General features: G+C 45.7%; 1 protein-coding gene across 2 annotated transcripts; it reads left to right on the forward strand.

The window, feature by feature from the left end:
- Positions 1–8,458, forward strand: nfe2 (nuclear factor, erythroid 2). Of its 2 annotated transcripts, none has more exons than XM_063209601.1 (4): positions 1–120; positions 2,976–3,057; positions 4,010–4,141; positions 6,345–8,458. In XM_063209601.1, exons 2-4 carry the CDS (start codon positions 3,010–3,012, stop codon positions 7,767–7,769), a joined length of 1,605 nt encoding a protein of 534 aa, XP_063065671.1. In that variant the 5' UTR covers positions 1–120; positions 2,976–3,009; the 3' UTR covers positions 7,770–8,458. The 2 variants fall into 2 exon arrangements, with proteins under 2 accessions (XP_063065671.1, XP_063065670.1); XM_063209600.1 differs by lacking the exon at positions 1–120 and adding an exon at positions 2,680–2,809.

An 8,458-nucleotide genomic window follows, 5' to 3' on the forward strand; every position in this document is an offset into this window, starting at 1 on the left:
CGTTCTAAGTTTGAGAAATTAGTTGTGAGAGCAGTTGCGCCTGTCAGGACTATGTGACATTCCACCGATTGATTTCGTCTGGACTCACCTGCACATGACAATCAAGAAAATGATATACAGGTAAGTTTTCCTTTGGATATCTGTTTCTGATGTGTAAGCATTTAACCCATGTCGATGTTTTAAGAACTTGTCAACATGTATTTTAAAGTGTGTTTGCTTCTGAATATAATTATTGTGATAAATGAGGCTTACATTTTTGACATGTTGGAAACTTTTTCATGGAAGAAGTTAACTTCTGACTGTGGTCCTTCATGTCAAAACACAGAGAGGAATTACCGCTGTTTAGTTATGCCCATATGTTTTTGCAGCTCAAAAAATATTTTAAAATGAAAAACATTTTTGTTATTATCAATTCGTTATGTGACACTCTTTACCATGTCCAGGATGTTGTGCATATGCAATTTTCCCATTCAAAAGGGCAGTCAGTATTTTGTTTTCTTTCAGTTTAATAAGGATATGGCTGTCAGAAATATTCACAAACACACCTGAAGAGAAAGTCTTAAGACAATTGGCACAGATTAAGTAAAAGTCTATCGCCAATAATAATAATACAAATAAAATCAATTAGCCACTAGCATGGAATAAAATATCTTTATTTTTAATATAGGCTTCATTTTAAGAAGCAGGTCCACACATCCAAAACAGACAGGGCCACACATAGTGTCCAAGTAGTCTACGCTATAGGTGCTTCAGACAAGACCAATAAGTTATTGTACAATTTTTGTAACTATTGTAATCTATTCTATTGTTATTATCACCTCAAAAAGAGTTCAGAATAGCCAACTTATGTTTGGAGCTTGAAGGCCAGTTGCCTGCAACCCATCTCTTTTGAATAACAAGGGCCTGAATAAAAGAGAATCTTCACAAGCCGGTGACAGTCCATTCCTGAGGAGCACTATATGCTATAGAAACGAGCCACGAGCTGGCCAGGCAGGCAGGCAGGATGGTAGCACCGCACCGGTCTTGATGGTGAAACCCAGGGTGGTTAGCCTGCGCTGTATTTCTTGTGAAGAAGGGGAAACAGAGAAAGGAAACCTTCCACAGTCCGTGGTATAGGGCAGGATGTGTGAATGTTAGTCCTCGTCTCGCATGATGCTGCCTGGGGGTGATGTTACGTGATGCAACAGGTATTACTGATGATTTAAAAACAACACGACCACATCCAGTGGGGTCCACATCCTACGGTACCTCCGATGTGACAGCTCAGTGTTGATGTCAACACTACAAGGTATAAGGACGTTGTTAGTGACTGAAGAAGACAAACACTAAAACACTGAGGCTGGTGAGTCTCAGGAATTCTCTTCTCGAAGGAGATGAAAACATATTTTTTAAGTCATGTCTACATGAAGATTCTCATTCATCCACGTCATGTTAGTCGAAAGTTAAAAGTTTAAAGATGTTTCACCTTTCATTCAAAAGACATCGTCAGCTCTGGCCTGCTCATCATTGCTTACAAATAGCTTTTTGAATATTTCAATATTTCTATGATCTTATTCACAACTAAAGACCAAATCGGTATTATGCTCGAAGCTTGCAAACCTGAAATGCAACCCATTTGACTAACAAAAAACTGTTTATTTGCATTTCCAAAGCAGAAAGACAGGGAGGAATACAGCTTTCATAAACAAACACACCGTCACTGTGGCATGATCATAATTGTGATGTTTTGGAAGAAGTTTCAGCAGAGAATAAACAGGTTTATTGGATTGAACAAGGCAGGGGAAAAATACAGGGAAGGGTTTTTTTTTTATAACCAAGATCCAGGCAAACTACAAACAACTCCAAAAACATTGCATGTTACTGAGTGACCTCCCCTGGTGTCTCAAACAGGCCTCGTAAAACATTATAAATGACCTTGTATGGTATAAAAAGAGATGTATAATCATTGTTAGGGTCCTTAAGAATGTAAGAATTCTTCTGATTATTAGAAATAATTATTATAGAAAAAAATAATGTATGAATATATGAAAAAAAACATTTCTTCTCATATGAGATGTGTATTGTACAAGACTGTATCGGCATATAGCTCCCTGTGTGTGTTCAGTAAGTCATTCCTGACACATGCATGCATGATCAATAACAGACTTAAATATAGTGAGATGAATATAATGTATCACATATACTGTATTTCAAAACATATTAAACACCAAAAATATATTCTTAAACAAGATGTGTGTATGGAGCTAAATATATAGTACTCTCAATAAGTAATTCCTGACACATGCATACATTGCTCTGTGCATATGAATTATATAGAGACATACTGTACAGTATATGAGACATATTGACATATATAGAACCCTATGTACTGTATGTGTTTGTATGGAGCTCAGTCAGTCATTCCTGACACATGCACGCGTTGCTCTGTGTGTCGGCTCGGCTGTCAATTCTCCATCCTCCGGTCGGTGGGCAGCGAAGTGGCACGCTGGCGTGCAGCAGATTGCCTTATCAGGGAAGGGCACAGCTGCCCCACACACAGCACAGCTGATAGGAGGAACGGGAGGAATCCAGCCCAATGAAACTCACAGAAACACACTCTCCAAAAACCTCTCACACCAAACATTACAACCGGCGGGAAGAGAGACACCCACAGAGTGCAGAAGACTAACATGAGAAAACAGTTTAGAGAGAGATGATATATAGGCCATGGGTTTGGAACTCCCAGGTCCTGTATAAGATGTACTTTGTGGTCTTTGTGGCCATGCATCTACAGCCATGGGTATTGTTGTTGTTCATGTGAGCCGTGTAGGTGAGAACTTTATTAGAGCTCGCTGTGGCTTTCTCAGACGCTCTCTCCTTTGTGAGGGAGGAGAACGGTCTCAGCGTGGGGCTGATTACATGCTTCTGCTTTTTGTACGTGTGTGTATGTGTGTGTGTGTGTGTGTGTGTGTGTGTGTGTGTGTGATGGTTCACAGGACTGCTGTTGGTCACAACAAGACTCTTGCCTGAATGTGCTCAGCAGTGAACTGCATGCTCCCCCTGAGGAAGAACTGTGAGGTGAGTGTCCCGAAAACACATGCGCGCCGCACGCACGCACGAACGCACGCACACGCACACACACTCTCGCTCTCTCGCAAGCACGCCACACGAGCACACACACGCACACACACACACACACACACACGCATGCACACACAGAAGGAAAGGTGCTCAACACAACCTACAGTCAGATCTCACACATGTGCAGCATATTCACATACACACGCACGCACGCACACACGCACACTCTCACTCTCACAAGCTCATCCAAAGCCGGGTGCATGGTCAAACGTAGATCAAGGTAAGGCAATGATGAACCTCATTAGATGAGCTCCCTTTTATGCCACAGTGTTGTAGGAAGCTCATTGGTGCAAAGTTCACCTTTGGCTTATCTCACCGTAGCCTCTTACTGCAGCAGGGGTCGCCGAGGTAAAAGGAGCTCAACACATTCTGTGTATTAAATTTACTTTAAAAAACAGATCTTTAGCAGCACTAGATAGCTTCACCATGACATGCACTGTGCATTGTGGGCAACACCATTTGTTTTTGTTTTTTTGGGGGGGTGGGGGTCTTTTACCACTTCATCGATGATAGGACCGCTTGAGAGGTGGATAGGAAGCGAATGGGAAGAGAGATGGGAAAGGTCGGCAAAGGACCCGGGCTGGGAATCGAACCCGGGTCGACCGCATGGCAAACGAGTACCCCACTGGTTGGCCACGCTAGGGCCAGTCCACACCATTTGTGATTGTGTAAGACATTTGGGAGAGTCTCAGAGTTAAAGTCAGCTTCATTATCAAGCACCATGTTCACATTGTACACTACAAAGAAAACTGAATTGTAGTGTGTGCAGGGCACTACACATCTTGCACTACACCTGGCAATATGAACATAGCACCAACATAAGTGAAATACAATATTGCATTATGTAATGTAGCAATGTAATAAATACACTGTCCTTCCATTCTCCCAGGGGCTGGCAAACCTCGGACGTCTTAATGGGGGAGCATCGATGTCCTTCAGTGCCAGTGGACTGCGGATGCACAGACAGGCTCAGGACGCAGACATGGACTTCACCTGGCAGGAGCTGATGGCTTTCACTGAGGTACACACAGGGGCAAAGCCATTGGAGGGGCGAGCAGGGCATTTGCCCTTTGGCCTTTGACCTTTGGCAGACTGTTTGGGGGGGATTGTTCAGGTTCAGGTGTGGCTAGCGGCGATAAGTGGTGGCGTGGTGAGGACAGATGATGATGTGCATGATGCCATTTAGAAGTAGTATTAACATTACATTACAGTACGGGGGGTTTAGAAGTAGTATTAACATTACATTACAGTACGGGGGGTTTAGAAGTAGTATTAACATTACATTACAGTACGGGGGGTTTAGAAGTAGTATTAACATTACATTACAGTACGGGGGGTTTAGAAGTAGTATTAACATTACATTACAGTACGGGGGGTTTAGAAGTAGTATTAACATTACATTACAGTACGGGGGGTTTAGAAGTAGTATTAACATTACATTACAGTACGGGGGGCGCTGTGGCGCAGCGTGCTAAGTACCCCACATTTTGGGCTTGCGTGCGCATGGGGACCCCGGTTCGCGTCCGACCGGGGTTGCTTCCCGGCCCTCCCCCATCTCTCTCTCCCAATCATTTCCTGTCTGCTCTCCACTGTCCCTTCATAATAAAGGCCCCAAAAATATTTAAAAACAACAACAACAACAACAAAACATTACATTACATTAGGTGATGCGTTTAGCCAAAGCAACTTACATGTTTATTAGGGTATTGGGTACAGTTCCTGGAGGTTAAATGCCTTGCTCACAAGGGAACTTGAGGCATCACCCACTGGTAAGGTTGGGATTCGAAACCGCAACCTCCAGATCCCTACTCATAAGGTCATGCTGCCTGTAGGCCTGTACCTGTTTTGTAAATAGGAATAGGGTTAGAGTGATCATTTAGTTTGGTGAGGGCCTCATAATGCACATAAATGATCCTGTTCACTTTTTGTATGGTAGGTTACTTACTCTGATGAAGGCGTAATGCCGAAACGTCAGCACGCCAAAAATAAAGGGGTCATTGTCAAGCTTCTCTTAAGAAGCAATGTTTGCACTCTTCTTACAAATTAAACTATCACTCTAAGAGAACATCTTAAGGGCTATCAATGAATTCTGTAGAAAAAAATGAATTGGATCACAAGAAGCATAATGGAATAGCAGACATAATCGACACATTAAAAAGTGTCCGTTGTGCATAATCGACTCATTGCAGATCCCTGCAGCAGCAGACAATATCAGGAGTTCACTGACTTTTGACAAAATAAATCCTTCACAAACATTTAAACTGTTGTGAACGCACTCCCCCAAAACACGCATTCTGCTAAAATCTGCAACAATGGGCCGATTGAGTGATAGGGGGATAAAGAGCAGAGGAGAGGAGAGGAGAAAAGGGGGCCAAGTGCTGTACGTTGCAGGCAGCCCCCTGCACCGCACAATGACCATCTGTGTCTGCATGTAACCCGATCACGGCTAAGTGAGCTGTGCATAAGCTACGGATGGCACAGCACAGGCACACATGCACGCACACACACGCGCATGTGCACACACACAGGCACACATGCACACACGCGCATATGCACACACACATGCACACAGGAACACACGCACGCAGGCAGGCACGAGCGTATGCACACACACAGCCATATGCATGCATCCACGCACGCACCCGCACGCACACACACACACACACACCGAGCAGGTGGGCAGGACCTGTGTTTCAAATCCGGATGACTTATGAAGAAGAGCAATCACTTCATCAATTTGTCATATACTCTTAACTAGAATGAATCATGCTGTCATTTTCATAAGAAAATCTTTTTTGAAGAATGACGTGCAATGCTTAGCAAAATCAAAAAGTTTGACCTGTACAGTTCAGTGCAGTCCATTCAATAACTAACTCCACCTGATCGAAGTCACATACTTCAGTGAATATCTGTAACTAGATGTTATAGATATTTAGATTCTCTGTTCCCCATCAGTGCATATTGATATTCTGTATGTCTGCAATGTGCACATTAAAACATTGATTACAGTATGGGTTGTTAACCACTTCATTATTGCACCTCCTGGGTTTTTCACATTAATGTCATTATAATATAATGTCAATATATAGGCTTTTATATGGTGTATTTCTATATATACATGTATATACATGTATATTGTGTTATATATTAATATATTTTGTTATATATTACCGCTATATACAGTATGTATATCATATTGTATTGTATATCATGTATTATTGCAGGACCTGGAGGTGCAGCATGATGGCGGGCCATATGAGAGCGGGGGCCCGTACCATCACATGGAGCCTCCAGTGTCTTCTGGAAGCTACGGAATGAACCAAAGCAGCTCCGGAACGCTCCCCCAGCAGGAGTGCGGCGACGTCTCCTCCATGAGCTATGAAGGCTCCTCCTCCTACCAGGAGGTGATGCAGCAGCCATGCCAGCGGCTGGGCCCCGCCATGGACTCTCACAACTCCCACTACGCCCACTCAGGCAGCCAGCTGTCCTCCAGGTATCTGCCTGGCGGCGGCGGCCAGTCCCTGCAGCCCCCGCTGATGAGCATACTGGAGCACATGAACTTGGTGGGTGCTACCAGTGCCAGCCACGGTTTTGAGAAAGACAGCAGCAGCATAGGGCACTCACACTCACACCACAGCAAACACACACAGCAGCAGCAGCAGCAGCAGCAGCAGGTAGCAATCGACGACTTGGAGTCTGACTCGGGCCTGTCCCTGGGTTCGAGTCCGCCCCTCGCGTCGCCAGAGAACGGGGTCACCAGCATCTCCATGTACGTCAGCTCAGAGCCAGGAATGGTGTACGCGGAAGGAGACATGGAGGGGGGCGGTCTGGGGGAGCACTGCAGGGTGAGAGATAGCTTTGGCTATCCAATGGACTACCACCACCACCACCCTCACCATCCCCACTCCCACCCGCATCACTCCGCCAACCACTATCCAGGGGCCCCTTCCACCTCCTCCTCCTCCTATTTCCCCATGGGCCCCAGCCTAAGCTCCATCCACCAACACCACCAGTCGCACTCCATGTACCCACACCACAAGCAGCCACAGGTCTTACCCAGCTCTGCCTTGCACCTCCACGGCCCCGGTATGCCAGGTGGAGGAGGCCGGGCCACACCAGGCTCCTGCCTCAGCAGCATCAGCAGCCTCGGCTCCTACTCCAAGCCAAAGCTCCACAGCGCCCCCGCACCCCTGAGCCGGGACGAGCGGCGCGCCCTGTCCCTGAAGATCCCCTTCCCGCTGGAGAAGATCGTCAACCTGCCCGTGGACGACTTCAACGAGCTGCTCACCCAGTACACGCTCAACGACGCCCAGCTGGCCCTGGTGCGCGACATCCGGCGGCGCGGCAAGAACAAGGTGGCCGCCCAGAACTGCCGCAAGCGCAAGCTGGAGAACATCGTGCACCTGGAGGGCGAGCTGGGGCAGCTGCGCGCCCAGAGGGAGCACCTGGCCCGCGAGCGCATGGACTACCAGCGCAGCCTGGCCATCGTCAAGTGCCGCCTGTCGGAGCTCTATGCCAAAGTGTTCTCCCAGCTCCGTGACGAGGAGGGACATCCGTACTCTTTAGATGACTACTCTCTCCAGCAGACAAACGATGGCAATGTGTACTTAGTGCCTCGCAATGGCGCACTGGATGAAGAGTACCAGTGAACTCAGATCTGTGCTTTAACTCTTGCGTTAGACAAGTGCCTTCCCCTCGTCATGCTGCATTCATTTCCTGCCCACATATCAGCATCTGTTGCACAATAAATGTATTTTAAAAGAGGGCATTTTGTAAAATAAGCAATATTTCCCATTGATTGCCTGAACTTTTGATAACATTTTTGATAAGCCTTCTGGTGTTTTGAAAAGCAAAAGCCTCTGTAAGTTATGTTCAGCAGCATAACATACCAAGATGGTTAAGTATTTTTGTTGTTAGTAAAGACATTTTTCCAGCTCATAACAGAGACAAAGTCCCAATGCATTGTTTAAGTCTTTAAATATTTTATTAAAATAAAATGTGTAAAAAAAAGCTTTCTGCCAGCTCTGTGATGAAGAGGGACATCCTTACTCTTTAGACGAGTTCTTTGTGCACAAGACCAGTGATGGCAATGCGTGTAGTGCCTCGAAACAAAGCACTGGAAGAAGCGTACCAGTGAACTCAGCCTGTGCTTTAATGCCACAAAACATGCACTAGACTAGTGTTTCTCAACGGGGGCGGTACGGCCCCCCAGGGAGGGCGTAGAGAAGGATACAGGTGAAAGGGGGTGGTGCTTAGTTGCCATTTGGGGTACATTAGTCCTTTATTTTTTTATACCAAGGAGGGCATTGTCAGGTTTATGATGAGGTACAGGGGGTTT

Source organism: Engraulis encrasicolus, chromosome 10 (assembly GCF_034702125.1).
Source record: "Engraulis encrasicolus isolate BLACKSEA-1 chromosome 10, IST_EnEncr_1.0, whole genome shotgun sequence".
Taxonomy (NCBI): Eukaryota; Metazoa; Chordata; class Actinopteri; order Clupeiformes; family Engraulidae; genus Engraulis; species Engraulis encrasicolus.

What these genes read in the sequence shown, in the direction of transcription:
- nfe2 (XM_063209601.1), top strand. Translation starts at nt 3,010, where the DNA reads ATGTGCTCAGCAGTGAACTGCATGCTCCCCCTGAGGAAGAACTGTGAG. An exon ending in CCCTGAGGAAGAACTGTGAG is followed by an intron (nt 3,058 to 4,009) that starts GTGAGTGTCCCG and finishes CCATTCTCCCAG; the next exon opens with GGGCTGGCAAACCTCGGACG. An exon ending in AGCTGATGGCTTTCACTGAG is followed by an intron (nt 4,142 to 6,344) that starts GTACACACAGGG and finishes GTATTATTGCAG; the next exon opens with GACCTGGAGGTGCAGCATGA.